This window comes from Ictalurus furcatus, chromosome 11 (genome assembly GCF_023375685.1).
Source record: "Ictalurus furcatus strain D&B chromosome 11, Billie_1.0, whole genome shotgun sequence".
NCBI lineage: Eukaryota > Metazoa > Chordata > Actinopteri > Siluriformes > Ictaluridae > Ictalurus > Ictalurus furcatus.
Window position 1 is genome coordinate 20,685,930 of NC_071265.1, and position 25,485 is coordinate 20,711,414.

Here is a 25,485-nt window from a genome sequence, read left to right on the forward strand (position 1 = left end):
ACCTTAATTTCCTCTGTGTGTGTGAACTTTTCATCTGCGCCTGGGTACTTCCCTCTTCAACAGTCCATCTGTCAGAACTTCCTTGTTCTTGTGCTTGTCTGCTCTTACACAACCACCACATCATCTAATGTCAACTGTTGGAACTTCCTCATTCTCGTGCTAGTGTGCTCGTACGCAACCACCACACTATCTACTGTCAAAAACCATCTGTCTTTAGGTTTTAAGATTTCACTTGACTCTTCAATATTAATTATCTATATTTTATTTAAAATGAAAAGTTAAAGTGGGTACATACATATACAGTACTTGAGATTTACTCAATATGTATTATGTTTTAATATGCATTTTATTTTTTTAGAAGGCAATAAAATTAGCTTGGGAGACATTTACTTTAATTCTTCTTCTTCTTCCTCTTCTTCTTCTTCTTATTATTGCTGCTGTTGTTGTTCTTGTTGTTGTGTAGCTGTTCTGCATTTTACTTTTCATCTAAAAAAAGTTATTGCCTCTAATCATTATGCCAGTCTGTAATCCTGTTGGCCACATTATGACTTTATCCATAAAGCTCACAAGTTGGTTGTTCAAATAAATATAAAGATAGAGTGCATAAAGTAAGTAAGTAAGTAGGTTAGTAAGAAAGAAAGTTTTATTTATAAAGCACATTTAAAACAACTTATGTTCACTCTTTTCTTCCGTACAATTCATGTTATCTCATAGTGTTGGATTTTTGTTGTTGCAATAAAGTCACCAGCTATGTTTCCAAACTCCTGTCAGTGTCTTAAGCTCCACTGGCTCATACCACACTTCTGAAATCCTTATATATTATTATTGTTTTTGCTCTCATCTTAGCCCCTCTGTGAGACCAGAAAACACATGCTGCCTTAATTGTGTCCTAAGCAGTTAATTCAAGACCTTCACAAAACAACTCTACTACAGCACTATGCCATATAATGAACTGATGTACAATTTGCCTTTGCAGATTTAAAAGTTTGCAAGTTATGTGAGTAATAGCTGTACCACTGATTCAAGCAACTGTACCACTGATTGTCCAGTGGTGGCCTAAGAATTCATTTTATTGTACTGTAATAATGATTGATGACTTGTCCATCTCTGGTAGGAAACTTTATACTTGTTTGTATTTGCATTTCATTAAGTTGCAATTACCTATAATAAAAACAGTGGTGAGCTAGGAGAGTGCATTGATTCGCAAATAATAACTAGATGTTCCAGGTCATCTGGGCAGAGGACAGAAACATCATAATTATGAAACAGGATTTTTTTTGTTGATATGGCAACAGATACCACAACATTTTGATGTGCAGTAAAATAAATAAACAGAAAATCCAAAATATTTTTACAATTGAAATAAGAATCCAGATACTGTGGAAAGAATCCATGTCAAATGAAAGATTTAGCACAGTGGCTCACCTTTATTTTATGGTCTGAAAGTTCATTTGTTGGTTCATTTTTTGACACTGAAATTGCTGTTTTATGTTTTATATAATCCATTATCTGTCACACATAACTACATTTATGGACAAAACTAAAATAATAATAATAATAATAATAATAATAATAATAATAATAATAATAAAACAGGAACCGAGATTACACAGCAGTGGTTGATCTAAGACGTTATCTAAAATGGGACCGTACATAAAAATCATCCATGCATCCATCCATCTTCTATACCACTTATCCTTTTCAGGGTCACAGGGAACCTGGAGCCTATCCCAGGGAGCATCGGACACAAGGCAGGGTACACCCTGGACAGGGTGCCAATCCATCGCAGGGCACACTCATATACACACTCACACACTACGGACACTTTAGACATGCCAATCAGCCTACCATGCATGTCTTTGGACTGGAGGAGGAAACCGGAGTACCCGGAGGAAACCCCCGCAGCACGGGGAGAACATGCAAACTCCGCACACACAGGGCCATGGTGGGAATCGAACCCCCGACTCTGGAGGTGTGAGGCAAATGTGCTAACCACTAAGCCCCACGTAAAAATCAATCATGAATAAAATTATTTAGTTTTACTTGTCCATAAATGAACTTCTACTAAGTAATTACAATAGAGACATGCCTACTAACAGAAATTAGACGAAAATGACACCTTTATAAGGCTACACTATGAATTATAGTTATAAACAGGCACCTGGCAGAATAGGCAACATTAGTAAAAGGTCACGCCATCTGTGCCAATGTCCCTAATCTGGGGAACATAGCTTTATGACTCTTAAACAGATTGCAGTGCTGGAGGTTAGTCTACCTTTGTGAAATTAAAGTACTGAAAATACAAATGCCTGCTCATCAGCCCATGCCGATTCCTTCCTCATGTAAAAATCAATGGGGCTGTTGCCTAGGCAACAAATAGCCCCATTAAACACTGGTCCGAAGTACCCAAATACATGTGGCTAGCTCAGCACAGTTCAAGCTTGACAAGATTGTTGTGGGAGTATACATTATAGCTTTCTCAGACATTTTCACATTTAAAGAGCATTGCTTTATCTTAGTCAGTGTCTCAATTATTTTTTTTTCTTCAAAATCTTTTGTAATTAATAAGCTTTAAGGGTTTTTAAACTTGCAATTATTTCTAGGCAATTATTTGTCATCATATGGCTTATGTATGCTAGATGATGATGTAATTTAAAGACTTAAAGCAGGTGCAAAATGCACATGAAATATGCAGTTTAAAATGTGTTCATGTGCATAGGCTGTTGTGTGTATCTAGAATTGAGATAATTAAAACCTTCAATGGCGTACCTCATGTTGTGATATTGTGTACCTCTATAGTATAGTTCTGTGTTTTGCATAATGTGTGGCAGGTTGTTATTTCTTTCCACTGTGTGTTTGTTCTACATTATAAAGAAAAGCAGAAACACTATCAAAAACATAATAAAAACGCATAATCATAGCCTGAAGCCATATTTCATGTCCTTATGTCCTTCCAGCCAATTTTGTCCATCAAACCAGAAAGAGATCAAATTGATCAAATTGACTGTTGTATCACTTGTTTAAATGCACTTGGAGGAATTGAGAAATTAGGCTTCCTAAATGAGCAACCACAGGTACATTCTACTTGGAGGTAGCATCCTTTGCTTGTATCCCTTCCTTGCCTCTTAGTGTCCTCTCAGATAACACAAAAGTAACGGAGAAGCACACGCTTGTGAACATGTATTATGTAACATATTCAGATGGTTTGCTTATTCAGTATAGATAGATTCAGTTTATTCCTCAGTATCATCTGTTACCTTATTTGTGCATTTATTTTGTATGATGCTGACCCTTGCATTGAATTGTGTTATTTTGTATTGATATGCATCATATCACAGCATAGTAGTTCATGAAAACTACCAAGTTAGAGTGAAAGTCTAACTTGTTTTCTTTAGCCACACACATTTTCATTCCAAGTTTCTTATATGGCAACTGTGCTTCTGTTATTTCAGGACTACAGTAAACAGAAAAATGTTTTGGCCCAACAAGCCAAAGTGACAACTAGCATTTCCTGTCAGCCTTGCTGACACATTAAATGGTTCTTTGAGCCAGATATTGTTATGGATACCTCTAGACAAGCCTCCAGTGTATCAGCCCTGGTTCATGTAACCACCTGAGAACAAACCTCCTGTATATGTGCGTACAAACCAATTTATTGGAAAGGTTCCTTCTTCATCAGTCTTCTTAATCTCCATTCCAATCTAGAGCAGCCCGTCAGCATTCTCCAGGCAGCCAGAGAGCTCAGAGTATGTCATTCACACTCATGATTATAAAGCCCTTGTTTTGAGTCCAGTCGTTGGTTAGTATGCTCAAATACCTTAGAAATGAATACCATGAGGAGTTTCGTTGTTGTTCCAATGCGAAATAACTTCTAAAAAGAGTGCTCAAACACCAGTAGGGGTGGTACAAGACAAATGATTTAAGGAAAGGCTCTCTTTAATAGAATCTCTTTAAGGATCTCTTTAAAAAGACATTGCAGACTGGTTGTAATCAGATGCTTGAGGAGATGCTTGGCATTACCAGAGCCCACATTGATGCAAGCAGAATCTCACTATAGAAGAATTCAGAAAGGCAGTAGTTTAATTTCTTCATTGATTCACTTCATGTAGTAAAACACAACCACATCTCCAAGATTTCCAAGATGGGCTATTTTGTGTAGATTCATGAAATATAATCCCAATTGAATCACTTGGTTGTAACACTTCAAAATAAGGAAAGGTTCACGGGGGTGAATATTTATGTAATGCATATGTAAAGCAAATCAGATTCCACTTCAACCCTCATATTGCCCCCTCATTTTGGTAGAACATTGGTAAAGGAGACCTCTTAGAGCAAATCACAGAAATAAGTCTTTTGAACTGTATTGTTTAAGAGGAAGGAATCCTCAATTCCAAGCCTATTGGCTATTACTATTGTAAAAGTAGTTGAAACCATTTAATTCTCTAAAACTCTATAAACCAAATAAATGAAACCTACCAAGTTGACGTGAAAGAGTCTAAATTCCTATGCTGTGTCAGTTAAGTTCTATGTATTTCTATTGTTTTCTTTAGCCACAGATATTTTCATCCTAAGCCTTTAAACTACACCTGTCCTTCTGTTATCTCTTGACAACAATAAACTGTAAAGGATCCCATGTTTGCATGTCCTGACCCAACACCCATAGCAACAACTAGTCTTACCTCCAAGAAAATGTGCCTGGTGTTTTAATTGAAATAATGACAATCCAAATGGAGTGACAAAAATGTTGAAAAAAGAAATTGATAGACATAGAAGACAAAAGCAGTGGGAGACTGAGGGCATATATGTTCTTAGTGAAGATTTGACATTTATATTTACAGCATTTAGCAAATGCATCTTTCAATAGTGGCCTACAGAAGTGTTTTGTATTCTCTCTGAAAAACATATCCTCATGTTAAGGATAAAGACAACCCTGTATCATTTCTCCTTTATTGCTATGGTAAAGAAGCTGTGGTATAAATGAATAAATGTATTTTTTAAATTATTCATTTATTTATTCACTTTTTGGATTTTCCCCTAATTTATTCTGGGCCAATTGCCACCCACCAGTCAGCTCTCCCCTATCATACAACCAACCATTGAGTTCAAAACCTCGTGAAGACAGCCAACTGGATATTTTTGAACTGCTGCTCATACTATGTATTAATAAATTACTTTATCATCATGAAAAATATTTATGATAAATTGACGCACAACCATAATAAGGTTAGAGAATAGATGCACTTATAATAATAAGTTAAAACACAAGTCTTTAATTTATGGATCTTCAATGTCTCACAGAAATGTGGTCTGGACAGAAATTGATTTTGACACTCCTGATTTAAACCGTCTATGTTTGCCAAGCACTCCATTGTTAGACAGTGATTCTGAGTGATCCTTAGGTTACTTGTTTGTTATCATGTTCCAGTTATTTCTTGATTTTGCCCTCAGCCTGCACATCTTGGCTGATTAGGGATATGTCCTCAGTGACCCTGTCTGTCTGCGTTTTTGCCTTCTATAATAAACAAGCTTTAATCATGTGTCTGAACCCTCTCTCCTATACCTGCACATTACACTGTATAATGTAAATCTCTGTGTTTTTGTAGCACTTTGATGTAAAAATTGTTATTACCTCTATCGTGAGGTCTTTTTATTTTTGAGGGATGCAATTTTCAATGCTGGTTAGTTATGTTCAGTTGTGTTGGTTTGTCAGTTATCTGCTCTTTAGCATTTTGTATAGGTACTGTATAAACCATGTTGGTGGTGGTGGGGAGAGCTGTTTTAACACATTATTTTGAAATATCCTATGTGTCCAATTGGTTGACATCTGGTCAATTCGAACACAATATACAGAATTATTATACTCATTATTCAGCCAACAAGTGCTCAACCTGTTTAGGAACTTCATTCATCTTATATACAGTCCTCTCTAAAAGTATTGGACCAGAAAGCCCAGTTCATTTGTTTTTGCTATACATTAAAGACATTTGGGTTTGAGATCAAAAGATGAATGACACAACTGATTCAAATTTCAGCTTTCATTTCCTGATATTTACATCCATATGTGTTAAACCACGTGGAACATTGCACCTTTGGTTTGAACCCATAACCCAAAAATATTGGAACATGTGAATGACAGGTGTTTCTTGTTGCCCAGGTGTACCCAGTTGGATTAATTGTTTAAACAACCCATAGCTATGAATGTTTACTCTTGGTTTGAGCCCTGGTTGTTGCCTGTGAAGACTGCATTTGTTGTTAGAAAGGATGAACCAACATGAAGAGATCTGTCTACAGGAGAAAAGCAAGCCATTTTGAAGCTGAGAAAGAGGGAAAATTTATCTACTGGGATTGGGCATAGCCAATACAACAATTTGGAATGTCCTGAAAAAGAAAGAAACCACTGGTGTACTAACAACCAGACATCAAACTGGTTGGACAACAACGACAGTAGATGACAGAAACATTGTGAGAGCTGTGAAGAAAACCCCAAAAACAACAGTCAGTGACATCACCAACAACCTCCACAGGGCAGAGGTGAAGGTATCACAATCCACTGTTCAAAGAAGACTTTGAGAGCAAAAATATTGCAGAATATATGTAATCTACACAATATTTATTTTTTAGATAAAATAAAATGTAATTCTATCCATCCATTTTCCATACCACTTATCCAACACAGGGTCACTGGGGAGCCTGAAGCCTATCCCAGGGAACTCGGGGCATAAATAATTAGGCATAAATAATAGTAGATAATTCCATTATTTACTAACGCCAATTTTTTCAGACCGGTTTAATGTCCAACAGGATTGTTTAAGTTCTGCAGATGCATTTACAATGGTTAATTATTATTACAAAATACTAAAACAGTATTAGAACACAAGAATGCCAACCGTGTTTAGTTTCTACCAAATAGGGGGAACAAAACTTTCTGCTTTCATCCTCCCTACAAAGAATCTGTATGTAACAAGATCTGTCTGCTCGACTACACAAAACTCAACTGATGGATTTCATTATTAACATTACTGCTGATATTCAATCAGCCTCTGCTCTGTCTGTTCTTTATTACATGTAAGTAGCAGACATAATAAACATGTGTCACATTACATCAGCCACTGCAGTGCTTGAAATCTCTGTAATCCATGATCAAACTTGCAACAAAAACCAAGCCGAGCACCACTTTTGGATATTTCTGTGCCATTAAGTCGGCAGTAAAAAGGGGTCCAAATGTAAAGTCTGTTTATTCTAATCTAAAGAAAAAATTACATTAAAAAATTGGTTCAGTATACAGATGTGTTCTTAATTAATCTATAATTTCTCTTTTATTTAGAGTTGAGTAAATGTACATAAATGTAAAGCTTTTTTACATTAAACTCATGTAGGGATCATCAATGATAAAGAGTACTAGTACAATTATTTCAATAGTCAATGTGCACAAATATAAATTCTAGATACCCTGATGCCCTGAAATCTACACCACTCAATGTGATCTCCTTTAAAGTACCTTCAAACCTGCTCGTCTTTTCTAATAATATTTAATGGGTGTAAAGAACTAGAAATTTTATCATAGGTACAAGAATTCGTAGTCAAATTGGCTGTAACTCAAAGGAACATTGCTGGAAAACACAATGACAATGAAAAAAAAAAACCTTAAAGAATGAACATTTTCTCAAAATCATTGTAGTGATTAGAAAAATTATGCACTTGAAAAATGAAAATCAGGGAAAACACTTTGATCAGGAATGTGAGATGTGAGAAGGTGACTGTTGCAAATGTACAACTGAAATGGCAGTGGCTTGGAGTCCTGTACCTGCTGTAGAGTTCTGAAGGATCCAAGCACATCGGTTTATTTAATTACCCAATCAGCATTTCTGCTCACCTCACCATGTTTTAGCCATTCTGTCACATCAGACAAAATAAAAACAAATTACAAATGGAAATCTGATAAAAACCCATAATTCACAAATAAACAGGGACTAGAAAGCTTTGCATTGTCCATTGATTCATGCATATAATTAAATTGCTCTTTGTTCATCTTGTCACCATCACAAAGGGTCACTATATTATCCCTAACAGGTTGTATTTTGGCAACCCCTGCTATGAGGCAGTATTTATATTGAATTTTGAAAGGCTTATTTGATGAGACTTTTTATAGATGAAATCTGAACAGAGCACATTTACCTCTGTGTTTTTTTTTTGTTTTGTTTTTTTTTTTGTTTTTTTTTTTGTTTTACATTAGACTCATAGCCATTTCTTTTATCTACCAACATCTTTACTTTTAAGCCCTGTTTTCTATAAGCAACATTTTATACTCTATAGCACTGCTGGGTGCTCTTTTTAAAAAAATTACATTGATGTTCACACACACACACACACACACACACACACACACACACACACACACACACACACAAACAAACAAACAAACCTATACTTTGTTTCTGGGGTTTGGTTCTGGCCATCTGTTTTCAGTCAGTGTAAAAGGGATGGGAGATGGTTAGGATGTCCTCCAGCTGATTAGCAGTCACTCCAATGCTGCTGGAGTGCTCTTAGCTCCAATGTTTCTTATAAAATCCATGGACAAGCACAGAAAATGGCATCTCTAAGGTCTAGTGGCCCTAGTTTTGCTTTTACATACTCCTAGTAATGGAGCTCCAACTGTAAAACCAAAATGACTTCACTTTGCCATTTTCTGTTTCAACGGATGAAATTACGTTTTTAAATACAAAGCATAGGGATAATGGAAGCATAAAGCACAGTGATGAAGGGTGAAGTGGTCTGCAATGCTGTTGCAACTTATTATTTCTGGTCCAGATGAACTGAAATTAGGAAACATAATTTGTGACTTGCACAATGCAGTAGCTCTGTTTTACAAGTACCGTACTGCGTTTAATTTATGAAGTGAAATTGCTCTGCTAAATGTGCATCTATGAGTTTTTCAAGACTATATACTCTAAAACAGTGGTTAACCCTCGGGGGCGTGGAGAGATTGGAAGGGGGGAACAAATAGTTTTCAAGAGAAAAAAACACAGACAGGGCATCATTTGGGTACTCTGTGTATTTTGTTGCTTTTCAAATAGAATGTGCATAAATGAAAAACCCCGCGTTCCCGCTCCCTCTGTATTTTCTTTTTGCTGGGGAGAGGCAGAGCCTAGCCTGCATTTTATCTAGCTATCAGTGCAGACCAGTGTTGCTAACTTAGCGACTTTTTTTTGCAATAAAAAAAAGCACCTAGCAACATATCTAGCAACTTTTTGGACAAACCGTAGCAACTTTCCAAATGTCGCCTGTCCTGCAAGCACGAGGTCTTGATTTCCTTGATTTTCCTTTTGAGATGCGCTTTTTGTCCCAATTTACATAATTCTTATGTGAATGTTTTTATCTATCTATCTATCTATCTATCTATCAAAAACAGATATATATATATATATATATATATATATATATATATATATATATATATATATATATGACTTTTTTTGTCTTTGTTTTTTTAAACTTGCTCTTCTATTATAGCCTAATACTAATACTTTTCTACTAGAGCTTAATACTAATACTAATACTACTAATAAACTGTTATATTGGTCATTAGCTAATCCTTTCCATAGCTTTTAGAGACATTATTCCAATAGTAGAGTAGTAAAACTATTATATGTCAATACTTTTACTTCTATTGTTCTACATTTTTTAATTCAAATAACTGTACTCATGTCTTCCTTCCAGATTATTTGCAATGAGTGTGCCTTAACTGCTAACACAGACTCTATCCACAGCTAAAGGAATGTAACGGCCTATTGATTACAATCAATATGTACAGTCTATAGCTGTCATTTTAAAAACTGCATGGCATTGTCAAAATCATTATAAATGTAGTCATTACAACATATCCATCTCATTTTGGCTCTTATAGTCTATTAAACACATTATTCTTGTGTTAGATTGTAACAATACATAATAACATACATAATAATGTATTTAGAAGTAGCTGTTTTTCTCTCAATTTGAAGTGATTGGATGGTAAGTAATGCATCCCTGTTTGTCTTTCTCTGTTTTTCACCAGACAGAATCAACTTCTCACAAAGCTGCACCACACATACTGTAATTCATTATTTATTCCAGGTGCCCAATACAGCACAGATTAATTGGATATTGACAGAAAGACACTCAGTATTTTGTTTGCTATATTGGTTCTTTTTTCTATTGGTTGAGGAATTCTTTGATATCTTGATCAGTACTGGTGGGCACAAAATAAGAATGGCAAATACAAATCCTTTTCTCTAGCTGCTAGGGAAAAAAGTTTCTCTTTTGAAGAAAAGCTATATCATGCATGGTTTTAGTACCTATTAGTATCAATTTATCCTTAACACATATTATTTTTTAAATCCAACTAGAGAAAACGTACTAAAGCTATGCATATGTTTCCACTTCTCACCCCTCTACATTCTGTCTCTTTGTGATAGTTACAGATGTGACCTACACAAACTACTCAACTAGCTAGATAAAATATAGGCTCTGATTAAATGGAAAAGGTTGCAGTCACTATGTAAACTATGTAAATTTGTATATGTACAAATTTCTCATCAATTAAGACCCAACACTCTTGTGTGGACTGTTACAGGACTGTCCGGGGAATTCACAGCAGATCAAGAATATCCGATTATTATAATAAGTTTTTATTATTATAAGTTTTTTTTAATCTCTTACTCAATAATAACTATATTTTATTTTTCAACAAAACACTGTTTTGGAATTATCAGTTTGAATTTAAATCAATTTCTGCAACTGTGCCCTGATCAATTCTTTTCAGTCACACATTCAGTAAATTCCTGTACATTGTAACTACTCTTTATGTATAAGCTTACATGTCAAAGTTACAATGTTTCTTGAACTGTAATAAGGGTACTGTAAAATAAAGCATTGCCATTGAAACTAATAAACATACACAAACAGGTTATACATGATACTTTAAGAAATATAGTCTTTCTAACTATGACTATACAGCCTATTCAAAATAAAGATAGCCTAAATAAAGAATATAAACAATGCCCAGTACAAGTAGAGAACTTTCAGCAACAAGATCTGTGTAGAAGCTTGTTAATATTCACATAAGTGGCATAGAGGGAAGAGGCTTGAGCAACCAAGTAATTAATTAGGGGCATGGGAAGGAAGAGCTTTGGCAAGAGTAATGATAGAGAGCACTATAGAGAAATAAAACAGAATGAAGAAGGCAAAGGAGGAGTGGCATAAGGAAGTGGGTTTTTTATTAAAGTTAAGGAGAAGAGGTAATGCTGAGCAAAAAACACACTGTAATTAAATTCAAAAGACAGTCACAGGAGATTTACTGAGTACATATTCAGTGGTTGTAGATATGTAACATTCAGCACTTGTTTTCTATATGGATATGCCATCTAATCTATGCAAATGTTTGTGAATACATGAGACACATGGGTACAAGTAAGGCATGCATTAAAGCTTTTCTCTGTTAGGACACCTAGGTGGTTCCTTCCCCTAGATGTCCGAACAGCTGAGTCAATGGCTGTGACACACACACACACACACACACACACTTTTTTTTTTTTTACTATACTACTAGAGTTTTTTTTTTAGATTGATAGTAGTCTTAGTCTGTGACCTAGTGAACCAGTGTCAGGATGTATTTATTGATAAAGACTTTTAAGCACTTCCATAAGTCGCTTTGGATAAGAGTGTCTGCCAAATGCCAAATGTAAATGTCAATGCAATATTTCAGTGGTACAAGTAAGTTAAAAATTTGATGCTCCATGTTGTTGCTGCCTCACATCTCCAGGGTTCAATCCTGAGCTCAGGTAACTGTTTGTGTGGAGTTTTTTTCTCTCAGTGTTTGTGTGGATTTTTCACCTGGTTTTCTCCCACTGTCCACAAACATGTAGATAGATGAATTGGCCACTCGGTCAATTGTCCCTAGGTGTAAGTGAGTGTGTGAATGTTTGTGTGCATGGTGCCCTGTGATAGTCTAGTGCCTGGTGTGTATTCTCCCACCTTGTGCCCAATGTTACTGTGATTGGTTCCAGCTTCACCGTGACCCAGATTAGGAGAAAGCATTTACTGAAGATGGAATAGTGAATGAACCCTTCATGCTAATTATATCTTGCACTCTGGATGGGTTTACTGTTCATATTACCCTTACAATCTATTATATATAGTGTATATATTATCATTTTTATATTATATTATAGTGAGTCTCTGCATCTCAAAGACTATTTGTTGGATTTGTAGACTTGCTTAGGTTAGCGTCTGGGCATGCCCAGACAAGCAAGGAAATCTGTGACATCAATATCTTTAGATCGCTCCTCGTTAACTTATCTCAGCTCATGGTTGTACATTTCCCACACAATTATTTTTTTAGAGAGACAAAAATCTGCAGCTCAAAGGGAGACATTATATCACGTAGAGAGTAAATGCAACATGGCCATACAAGTCTGCCCTAGTCCTTTCTTATTATATCTGCAGCTGAACATGATGGCTGCGTAACTGGAGTATAAAACCTTTCAACTTGACCATACTTGGACGTATTGGACCCTCAAGCATTTGGCTTTGGGGCTGTTGCTGATTGGAGGGCAATCTGATAAGTTTTGTTTGCAATTAGTGGGCAGGTTACTGGTAATTTCTAAAGAATCGCTGTGCAGATGAAGTCTCATGCAAAGTGAGAGGAAAAAATATTTCTATTTAAATTAGGTTTTTGCAGGGGGGGGGGGGGCAGTGGGCAGACAATATAACACAATAGTAATACAGTATGGTAATACAATATGGACCAACATGAAATGAACATTTGTCAGGTCAAAGATGTACCATAAATAAATGTGCATATAATAAAAAAAAGAAGTGGCTCCATTAAGCATTTCAAAAACTGTTTACAAAAATTGTTTCTGTATGGAACATTCTGCATGCTTTGTATTCTGGTTAAGTATATGTACCTTATTATTTATTTATTTATTTATTTTCATAAAGGATACGATAAAATAGGATGAACGTACACTATATGGACAGATGTTTGTGGACACCTGACCATCACACCCATACAGCATGTGCTCTTTGCACATCCCATTCCAGATTTAGTCCCCCTTTGCTGTTGTAATAATCACCACTCTTCTGGAAAGGCTTTCCACTAGATTTTGGAGTGTGGCTGAAGGGAATGTGTCCATTCAGCCACAAGAGCATTAGTGAGGTCGGGCGCTGATGGTGAGCAAGAAGACCTGGGGAGCAGTCTTCTATTCATCCCAAAAGTGTTTAGAGGGGTTGAGGTGAGGGCTCTATGCAGACCACTCGAGTTCTTCTACACCAACCTTGGCAAACCATGTCTTTATGGACTTTGCTTTTCCCACAGGGACATTGTCATGCTGGAACTTGTTTGGGCTTGGCTCATTAGTTCAGAAGAAGGGAAAATGTTGTGCTACAGCATGAAAATATATTTGCATACAGTTATGTGCCTCCAACTTTGTGGCAACATTTTCTCAAAAACCAACATGTGGGTGTGATGGTCAGGTGTCCACAACATTTTGTCCATATAGTGTATGCAGAAGTATATTTTGGATGATTCAAATATTCTTAAATTGTAGCACATGGAAAATCCTTCTGACTTGTTTAGCCACATTTGTTGTCCTTCTTTACCATCATCCTCCTGCTCTTGCAGTATGTAGTGATTTATATTAATTGTACATCAGGCAGTTAATTAACTACAATCTTCATTTCTAGCAACCCAGTAACAGCTGATACACTCCCAGACCATTCAAGATCGTTCATTCATTTTAGCTTCACAGTGAATCTGAAACGATGAAAAGCAAGCAAGGGGAAATACGAGATCTTTTCTTTTCATGTTTGTCATTTCAAAGCCAAAAACTGGTTTGAATATTTGCGCTTGCATTTGCATTTCACGAAAAACAAAACAAAACAACCGAATGCATGCCAAGCACACGGACCCTGTTTGAGCCTGTGTGTAGCATGTTGTTACAAATCTATTACACAACGTCATATTAGCGCCATCTGGTTGCCGAAATGTGAACATGCATCCAAAATGCAAAATCCCTTCAGCCAACATAAAACTGCGGGCCACTCAAGAGGCTTCATACACAGTACAGCGCACGAGCTTTCCACAGCCAGTGGCCACCCCTAGCTTTAGGTGGGTTTCTTTCTATTAATGCATTTTATCAATTATTTGGGGAGACTACTGTGTGTGTGTATATGTACATGTATATGTATGTGTGTATGTATGTATATATGTGTGTGTGCGTGCATGCACGTACAGTATATATGTATGTAGACTATATATGTATGCATGTATGTGTACGAATATATTCATTAAGAATGAAATAAGCTAATAGCTGTTTAATGATCAATAACCATTATTACACTTTAAGACGTTAATCCTTAAAACTAAAATGTAGTCTGTATAAGATGTATACTTTTATCAGGCAGTGGTCTGAATACAACTCAACCATCAAACAAAAAATTTGGTTTTCAAAGCCGCTCACGCAGATGCGTTTGTATATAAGCAGGAGGTTAAGGATTCCGCGGAATTCCCCTTGCGGTTTTGAATGTGTCTCAAATGGTTCTTATCATTCCATTGCAGACGTCCAGCAAAATGTACATACTGCTCATTCCAGCGAAGAACTCCAGTTTTACAGGCAAACCTGGCAATCCAAAAGCGCATCATGATCTCCTCTGATGGTGCATTGTAGTTTAGCGTGTGGGCACGAAGAGCAAAGTGCAAGCGCCACTGCGCGCGATGGAGAACTTTCCGAAAGAGGCGACTTTCTGGCCGCTGAACAGATCGTGGAGTGAGTCGAGTAATGGAAACCAAAGTATAGCTGCAAACCGAACCGTGAATCCTCTGAAACGCAACGAGGAGGTGGCAAAAGTTGAAGTGGCAGTGTTGTTTGTGGTGCTGCTGCTCGCGCTGGCCGGTAATCTGTGCGTACTGGGGGCGCTTCACTCGAGCAAACGCGCGCGCTCGCGCATGCATTTCTTCATGATGCACCTGAGCATCGCGGATCTGGTGGTGGCCATCTTCCAGGTGCTGCCGCAACTCATCTGGGACATCACATTCCGCTTCTATGGACCAGACTTCTTGTGCCGCTTGGTGAAGTATTTGCAGGTGGTGGGGATGTTTGCCTCCACCTACCTGCTTGTGCTGATGTCCGTGGACAGGTGCTTTGCAGTGTGCCAGCCTCTCCGCTCACTGCAGCGCAGGAAGGACCGTGACTACGTTCTTGGGTCGTGGCTCCTGAGCCTGCTGCTCAGTCTCCCACAAACATACATCTTCTCTCTTAAAGAGGTGGCCCCAGGGGTCTATGACTGCTGGGGCGACTTTGTGAAGCCATGGGGGGCAAAAGCCTACATAACATGGATAAGCCTTGCTATCTACATCATACCTGTTACCATTCTGAGTGTGTGTTATGGCCTCACAAGTTTTAAGATATGGCAAAACTTCAAACTGAAGAGCAGAAGGGATCAGCCTCTAAGACTGTCTCGGGAGCTGGCCGATGGTGCAGCACTTTCACGAGTCAGCAGTGTGAAACTCATCTCTGAGGCGAAAATCAGGACAGTGAAAATGACATTTGTTGTCGTCTTGGCCTACATTGTGTGCTGGACGCCATTCTTCTTCGTGCAGATGTGGTCAGCTTGGGATCCTATGGCACCGAGAGAGGGTAATTTATTACTGACAAGAAAAGAAATTCTGTGTGTTTAGCTTTGGGGTTATAATGTCAGCTTAAGTCATTGGTTGGCGGGTTCCCTGTTCTTACACAGCTGAATCACACAATTGCCAGGTTGAGAAAGTATGTCTGAGTAGTGAAACCATCAGCCTATGCTGGAGCTGGGGCACCCATTCATATTATACCACTCACATTATGTCAAGCACTTCTTAATATTTACTGACCATTCACGATTGTCTTAACAGAAATTTGGTAATACAAAATCCTAGTTAACCTGCTAAAACAAACATGTTTGAAGTGAGTCTATAAAAGTTCTCAATGGCTCTATAATGAAATCTGCCCTTGACATGAACATGTTATGGTAACTCACATTGCTGCATAGATTTAAGAATGAAGAATGATGAATGAACATGAGAAAAGCTCAGTAGAGGACTTCAAAGCCTCTGGATATACAGACGGTCTGAGCTGTCTGTACATCCACTAAATGTCACATGACATCAAATGGGTTCCTCTGCTGTATATTTCAGCAGGATTATGAATATCAACAGCATGTTATTTGCTAAGAGATTGTGCATGGTTATACCTGCTGTGCTAAAATGATGGAATCTGTATGCTGGTAGAGAACATTCTGTCCTCTCTTCCCAACAATTCTTCAACGATTTCAGAAAATACTGAGAAAATAAACAGTAAAGAGGAAATTGCAGTGTATTTCCGTAGCAGATCTTAATCACTTTGCTCATGTTTCATTGAGATTACAGTGGAATATTCAGTAAATTTAACACACCTAGAGCTATCCCAAATATTATCCATCTGATATAGATCAGTTTGTTGAAGGTTATCAATAGCCTCTTCTTATGAAACTGCTATTAAATAGCTTTCTGTCTTCTCTGACTCATGTAAAATAACAAATTATAATTTTCATAATTTTTACTAGAGTAGCTATTTAAATAAAAACATTTGGTTCCTTTGTTGTTGTGTTAGCAGTGTATTTTATACTATTTTGCTTGCACCAATAAGCATAAGATCCTTAAAAAGACAGCAAACATTTATCTGAAAGAATGGCAAAATGCAAAGAGGGCTTAACTGGTCACTTTAAATAATGCTGTAAGATATTTTAGAATTTCTGGAGGAACCCCTGTAGTATAGTAACTATACTGTAGGTTTCACATGAATGGTATTTCCATTGGTTAGCAAAACAGTGGGGCTTTTTCTCAGGAGAGAAATTAACAAGAAGTTAGATTTGTTCGTACCTGGGAAGATCGTCTAATGGGGTGATCTGGTTATCAGAATGATTTTTTTTTTTTTTAATCAGAGAATGATTGTATAATACCTAGCCACAGGCTGTGAGAAGGTTTCATTCACACTTACTTCATGAACAAAACATATACTTATATTTAGTCTTATATTTAGAAAGTTTTTTTTGATGCATGTCATAGCCTTTTATAAAATAAAGGATAAATTAAAAAATAAGATAGAATACATAACACTATAAATAAGCCCAGTTAAATAAATAGGTTTTAATTTATGTAAAAATTAAAATGTATTTTACATTTCGATCTAAGATGTAAAAAAATATATAATGTAAATTAAATACTTTTAAGGTAAAATAATAATAATAATAATAATAATAATAATAATAATAATAATAATAATTATATCAATAGTTTGGATGTACTGTATGATCGTCTCTGGAACACTATTCCAGAGCTTTTAATAAGAAAATCATCATTGATCAGCTTAATTGAATTCTTGGGATTCTCAATAGACTTGCCACATCTGATCAAGTTGTCAGTGCTGAATTTAACAGGGAGGCAATCTAACCTGAATAAGACTGGTGTAATATGTTCTGATCTATATTGATTACATGGAAATCAAATGATAACTAGCATTTACTTTCATCAAGGACCTTATTTGTAGCATTTGTCTTCACAGAATAGTTCTTGATTGAAATTAACAACCTTATTCCAGACAGACTATGGAAAATCAGCATTTCTGCTGTAACTATATATATATATATATATATATATATATATATATATATATAAATATATATATATATATATATATATATATATATGGGGATGGAGTGAGATTGGTTTGGTCTGGTGGACTACAACTGCTACACTGCTGCTGCTAAGCGAGTATGAATACTTACTTTGATAGACATGGACAGACATAGAAAGAAGAGAAGCATGTTGCTGCTGCAAAGGGTAGAGAAGGAGGAGCCCCCCATTATCAGATCTAGACTGTGGTACTGGGGAGGAGGAGGGTAGGATACAGCATTTTGTAGCATGTCTAGGCCATAAGCGGCGAGTTGGTCGGGATTATAAGGGGTTACATGGGTGGAGAAGTGTAGCTGATAGCCTGTTGCACGGCATCGAGGGAGCCAATCAATGCTCGGACAGAATTTCATGGCTGAACTGGGCATGCATGACATGTGGCAGATGCCCTTATCCAGAGCAACTTACATTTATCTCATTTTATACAACTGAGAAGTTGAGGGTTAAGGGCCTTGCTCAAGGGCCCAGCAGTGGCAGCCTGGTGGTGCTGGGATTTGAATGCAAAACCTTTTGATCAGTAGTCCTATGTTTTAACCACTGAGCTACCAAAAGGTTTCTAGTGAGATAGTGAACAATGCCAGCAAATCAGCTTGCAATTACTGCAGCTCCCTAAATATGCACAAATAATTCAAGCAAACATTCATAAGGTATTTCCAACATAGGGTATTTCCCCTTGTCAGTCACAGGCCATTGAGCAAAAATCTGTCCTAAGTCCTTTGGGGACATGAAAAAGAACATTGGAACTACAAACATCTTAATGACAATAACAAGTAAAATGTATTTTTTACATAAGCCCAAGTCATCTTGTTTGATTTATTCATGTTAAAATAAATGTTTTTCGCTTATTTACTTTGCTATACAGGTATTATGCTTAATCAATATGTTCTAGAAATCAGTCATTCTGGCTATTTTAGATTATCAGATATGCCCCTTTTTAAAGTATTTTTTATTAGATGTTGCTAGATAATGAAACTGCTATACAATGTAAGCAAATTTTGAGCTTTAATCCACTTTCACTGTTATTAAAGTATTTGCAATGTAGCTATCTTATCCACACTTTTGCATTGCAGCATATTGATTGCCATTCTAATGATTATACTTTTTAAAACAGGTATATAATAAAATTATCACATACATTATAAAATGATCTGTGGCATGGCAGCAAATCTTATTTATGAATATATGATTATAGATCTCGGATGGCAGTTTATGTAAATTTGGATCACAATCTGCAGTAGTAAATTCTATACAGTAACTGCAGTGTGTATTAAAAATAAATTTTTATGTCTTCTAGAAATGGCATTCATTATTGCCATGCTGCTGGCTAGCCTGAACAGTTGCTGTAACCCCTGGATCTACATGTTCTTTGCTGGCCACCTGTTCCGTGACCTGATGCAAGACTGTCTGACAACATTACGGTGTAACTGTGTGCGGCAGCAGAGTCCTAACAGCCATTCAGCAGGAATAGTGATGAAGGACACTGGCAGCCAGAGGAGCCTCACACAAACATCGATTACGTAACATACCAGACTGCAAGGAAGACAAGACACATAACGACAAAGTCTCTGCAAACCATTGCTGCAAATGGGGAAAACACAAACAAATGGTTGACTTACAGAGGCTCTGTACTGGTCTGGACTTTATTAACTTGTACTATGAGAAAAGTTATTCATATGGACAGATGCAATCATTAAAGACCTGATAATAATAAAGCTAGGGGGCATGGTGGTTAGTGGTTAGCATGTTTGCCTTGGGTAGGGGCTCAAATCCTGTCTCCGCCCTCTGAGTACCTGGAATTTGTTCTCCTTGTGCTTCTGAGGTTTCCTCTGTGTACTCCGGTTTCCTCCCCTAGTCCAAAGACATACATGCTAGGTTGATTAGCATTTCCAAATTGTCCGTGGTGTTCGATTGTGTGCTGCGATGGATTGGCACCAAATCCAGGGTGTCCCCTACCTTGTGCCCCGAGTTCCCTGGGATAGGCTCCAGACCTTCCCATGACCCTGTGTAGGATAAGCAGTTTGGAAAATGGATGGATAAAGCTCAGGGCCAGTGTGTTAAAAATACAGATTACAATTTAATTCTCTACATAGATAGAAACTAACTACTAACCACTAACTACTGTCTCAAAGCACACTGACCAGTCACACTAGTGAAATACTGAATTAAATACTCAATACTTTTGGATTTGATCATATTCATCTGTCCCAGACCACCCTATTCCAGAATGTACAGTATTATTTATATTATTGTGCTGGACTAATGGCAACAGTCAAACTCCAGCAGTGAACACCCTGTCATGACTTTTATTACTAAACCACTTACCTTTGACACAGATCCATTTCAGAGCTACTCTGGAGACAGTAATAGGTCATGTCCAGACCATTTTGTCCTGGATAACCTAAATTTGTTGCCGGACCCAGTTGTGTCTTCTTCCCTTACCATTTACTCAGCACTTGCTCGACTCCTTTATACAGTAGCAGAATTAGACACTATTACTTCTCACAGAAAATGCTGTGTTATAATGAAGTCCTTATCACATGTTGTAGAAAAATTATATGCTGTATTATGACTGTGTGTGATGTAAATATATTTAGCAAATATATATATATATATATATATATATATATATATATATATATATATATATACATATATATATATATATATATATATATATATATATATATAAAACGTGTATGTAATGTGTACATATGTAAATGTATATATATATATATATATATATATATATATATATATATATGCTAGTACTGTATATATTTAGTACTGTCCTGAATAAGCTATTTCACACAACAGATGTTTACATATAGTCCACAAGACTAGATAATAGCTGAATTTATAAAAATTACCACATTCAAAAGTTTACATTTTGTTTTGTGATAGTTGTTCATGAGTTCCTTGTTTGTCCTGATATATATATATATATGTGTGTGTGTGTGTGTGTGTGTGTGTGTGTGTGTGTGTATGTATATATATATATATATATATATATATATATATATATTAAACTGCACACTGTTCTTCAGAAAAGTCCTCCAGGTCATGCACATTCTGTGCTTTTCTGGCATATCCTGCATATTTGACCCCTTTCCAACAGTGGCTATATGATGTTGAGAGCCATCTTTTCACACTGAGGACAACTGAGGGACTTGTACACAACTATTACATAATATGCAAACATTCACTGATGCTCAAGAAGGTAACACAATAAGAGCCAGGGGGATGTAAACTTTTGAACAGGATGATCAGTGTAAATTGTTATTTTTTTAAAAGTAGAGATGCACCGATACTAAATTTCTCAGTTGATACTGATAACCGATTATTTAGAGTGATATCGGCTGATACCGACAGTTCTGCCTTTTATGCCTTCTTTTAAATTAATAATAATAAATTCCATAATTGTGAAAAAAAATGCAAATAAAAACTTTATTCTCTCCATTCCAACAAGTTGTTTCACAGTAACTGGTCTCAAAAACAGAACATTTGAACTGGGTAATTTTTATAAATTCAACTATTATCTTGTCTTGTGGAGCATATGTAAACATCTGTTATGTGAAATAGCTTATTCAGGACAGTACTAAATAAAAAATAACATGGGATTTTTATGATCCCTCTTATTTTGTTAAAAGTATTAAGATTTTGCAGATTCTGCAAGGGGTATGTAAATTTCCGACCACAACTGTGTGTGTATATATATATATATATATATATATATATATATATATATACAGTGAGGGAAAAAAGTATTTGATCCCCAACTGATTTTGTACGTTTGCCCACTGACAAAGAAATGATCATTCTATAATTTTAATGGTAGATTTATTTGAACAGTGAGAGACAGAATAACAACAAAAAAAATCCAGAAAAACGCATGTCAAAAATGTTATAAATTGATTTGCATTTTAATGAGGGAAAAATGTATTTGACCCCTTTGCAAAACATGACTTAGTACTTGGTGGCAAAACCCTTGTTGGCAATCACAGAGGTCAGACGTTTCTTGTAGTTGGCCACCAGGTTTGCACACATCTCAGGAGGGATTTTGTCCCACTCCTCTTTGCAGATCTTCTCCAAGTCATTAAGGTTTTGAGGCTGACGTTTGGCAACTCGAACCTTCAGCTCCCTCCACAGATTTTCTATGGCTAGGCCACTCCAGGACCTTAATGTGCTTCTTCTTGAGCCACTCCTTTGTTGCCTTGGCCGTGTGTTTTGGGTCATTGTCATGCTGGAATACCCATCCACGACCCATTTTCAATGCCCTGGCTGAGGGAAGGAGGTTCTCACCCAAGATTTGACGGTACATGGCCCCGTCCATCGTCCCTTTGATGCAGTGAAGTTGTCCTGTCCCCTTAGCAGAAAAACACCCCCAAAGCATAATGTTTCCACCTCCATATTTGACGGTGGGGATGGTGTTCTTGGGGTCATAGGCAGCATTCCTCCTCCTCCAAACACGGCGAGTTGAGTTGATGCCAAAGAGCTCCATTTTGGTCTCATCTGACCACAACACTTTCACCCAGTTGTCCTCTGAATCATTCAGATGTTCATTGGCAAACTTCAGACGGGCATGTATATGTGCTTTCTTGAGCAGGGGGACCTTGCGGGCGCTGCAGGATTTCAGTCCTTCACGGCGTAGTGTGTTACCAATTGTTTTCTTGGTGACTATGGTCCCAGCTGCCTTGAGATCATTGACAAGATCCTCCCGTGTAGTTCTGGGCTGATTCCTCACTGTTCTCATGATCATTGCAACTCCACGAGGTGAGATATTGCATGGAGCCCCAGGCCGAGGGAGAGTGACAGTTCTTTTGTGTTTCTTCCATTTGCAAATGATCGCACCAACTGTTGTCACCTTCTCACCAAGCTGCTTGGCAATGGTCTTGTAGCCCATTCCAGACTTGTGTAGGTCTACAATCTTGTCCCTGACATCCTTGGAAAGCTCTTTGGTCTTGGCCATGGTGGAGAGTTTGGAATCTGATTGATTGATTGCTTCTGTGGACAGGTGTCTTTTATACAGGTAACAAGCTGAGATTAGGAGCACTCCCTTTAAGAGTGTGCTCCTAATCTCAACTCGTTACCTGTATAAAAGACACCTGGGAGCCAGAAATCTTTCTGATTGAGAGGGGGTGAAATACTTATTTCCCTCATTAAAATGCAAATCAATTTATAACATTTTTGACATGCGTTTTTCTGGATTTTCTTGTGGTTATTCTGTCTCTCACTGTTCAAATAAATCTACCTTTAAAATTATAGACTGATCATTTCTTTGTCAGTGGGCAAACGTACAAAATCAGCAGGGGATCAAATACTTTTCTCCCTCACTATATATATATATATATATATATATATATATATATATATATATATATATATATATATATATATATATATATATATATATGTATAATGTGGTCTGAATTACAAAGATAACACTATGTTTGTATCATTTTCATTCATTTCTTTTGCACAGGCTTGGCTGTATTATACTATATATTTACCTTTTTCCAACATCCCCATTGCCTTTATATTTCTAAAATTATTGTAAAATTGCCCTTCCTCCCAATTTACATAATTTGTATGCGAATGTTTTTAGAACGCAAGACGAATGGAATGCAACATGTTTTAAATGTAAAATAGTACACGTTATTACAGTCTAGTTCTCTTGTTCAAAGTAGTTATAGTGTTCAGAAACATTTTTGTTAATTCATGTTCCATACCTGTCCATTATATATTTTTTTAAATGTCACAAGTTATTTTAAAAAATAATAAAAGTTATGAAAAGTAATTTTTAAAGTACAAAAAAACAAAACATCTATCTATCTATCTATCTATCTATCTATCTAAAACAGATTATAGATTAGGTGTGTATGAGTGTGTGTGTGTGTGTGTGTGTGTATGTATATATATATATATATATATATATATATATATATATATATATATATACACACACACACACACACACTCATACACACCTAATCTATAATCTGTTTTAGATAGATAGATAGATAGATAGATAGATAGATAGATAATCATTATACCTGACCTCCCCCAATATTGGGGGGGGGGGTGCCACATGATAGGGGAGGCTTGGGGGGGCTTTAGTTGCAAAAGGTTGAGAACCTCTGCTCTAGAACCTATATTGATTTAACTATATTTCTCTGGACCTGATATTTAGCTACAGTATACAGGTATTTCTCAGAATTGTACTGCATAGAATATTGTGGCAAACCAAGGCAAAGCATAATATATGATCAGATAGATAAAAAATACTGGAAAATTTTTAGTATTATTTTTATTGTTTTTCCCGGTGATGGTGTGGGAAGTTCATGAAACCATCCAAATGAATTTTTGCTTCATGCTACATCACAGGGCAGCATAATACATTTAGGAAGAAATTGCTATCTGCCCTCTTTTGCTTCATGAGCTCACAGGTGCCCACGATTGGTTATGAGTCACTCTTATGAGACAGACAAGTGCGAGTATGTCATCCCTCCCACCTAGACAGAACACAACCAATATTTGCTTCCTTGGCTCCTGACCATAGATGGCTGTCGGGAGTAATGCAGGGATTTGAACTCACTATCTCCCAACGATAGGATGTCAAATTATAGGTATGAAAGGACGTAGATTTCATGGTCAACACAGGTGTAACATACAAGTGAAAACAGATCTAGATTTCGGTTTCCATCAAGGCTGTGGTATTTGTGTCATGGTATCATTAGACTATGTTCATGCACATAAACCCCACTCAGATACCCATACATCTGTGAATGTCTGTTTTACATGTAATCTGCAGTTTCCTGAAAAGATTGCTTGTCTAGAAACTATAAAGAGCCAAGACCTGTGTCTGAATGGTGTCATGGTTTAACGTGAGTTTGCACTGAGAGCAAGGTGCCAGTGAGCAGGTGCAGAAAGGAAGCCAAGCTACAGAAGGGGTGAGCGAGCTGAAAAATTGTTTGTTTGTTTTCTCTGAGGAGCTGTTAATCAGCCAGGACAAGGGGCAAAAGATAAAATAAGTCTCAAATGCATTCTCACTCCAGGTTTGATGTGTTCCCTGATCTGTGTGCTGCCAGAATTGATTTACTTGCCTACAAAAGCCAAACAAATATTAAAACTATAAACAAAAGCAAAGCTTACTTACACTGCAGCATGATGGGCCCCAACTATGACTGTAAAGATTACAAGCTTAGAGGTTACTGTAGATAAGATGCTACTTAGCTAGCATCATGGCATGTTAGTGCAAGCCTGTCTGGAGATTTCAATAGGCCTACTGTAATGTTACAGAATACTACTGATTGGCTCTCACTGTATTTATTTTGCTGTTCAAGCAATTTACATTCTGAGTCGTAAGTGAACATTGATATTTCAAGCTCACTGCTTGGTTTTCTTAGTGGACAGAAAGTGTTAACCACTAGAAATTAGCTAAATGTGAGATACATGACAGCTAGTAGCTCCTAAATTCAGAAACAACACAAATCCAACTAATTACATATGTTGATTTGTCTGTGTTATTTAGATATTGATTTTATGTTGTACTTACAATATGTTCTGTAATTTGTTTTAAAACATCACTAATTATCCCCCATCTACCAAACTCTTCCCCCTTGCCCCCCAAACTTCTTCGAACAAATAAGAAGTCAAGGATTAGCTCAGTGATTAAGACATTGGACTACTATTTGGAAGGTTGTCAGTTCATATCCCAGTGCTGTCAATGCTAAGGCCTTTGACCC

General features: G+C 36.7%; 1 protein-coding gene across 1 annotated transcript; it reads left to right on the forward strand.

The window, feature by feature from the left end:
• Positions 1–14,112: 14,112 nt before the first annotated feature.
• Positions 14,113–19,832, forward strand: oxtrb (oxytocin receptor b). Its single transcript, XM_053636298.1, has 3 exons — positions 14,113–14,149; positions 14,600–15,677; positions 19,038–19,832. The coding sequence occupies exons 2-3, from the start codon at positions 14,756–14,758 to the stop codon at positions 19,262–19,264; spliced, it is 1,149 nt and encodes a 382-aa protein (XP_053492273.1). The 5' UTR covers positions 14,113–14,149; positions 14,600–14,755; the 3' UTR covers positions 19,265–19,832.
• The last annotated feature ends 5,653 nt before the right edge of the window (positions 19,833–25,485 follow it).

Coding starts and splice junctions, on each gene's coding strand:
- oxtrb (XM_053636298.1), top strand. CDS start 14,756: ATGGAGAACTTTCCGAAAGAGGCGACTTTCTGGCCGCTGAACAGATCG. Junction 15,678..19,037: donor TCCTATGGCACCGAGAGAGG/GTAATTTATTAC, acceptor TATGTCTTCTAG/AAATGGCATTCATTATTGCC.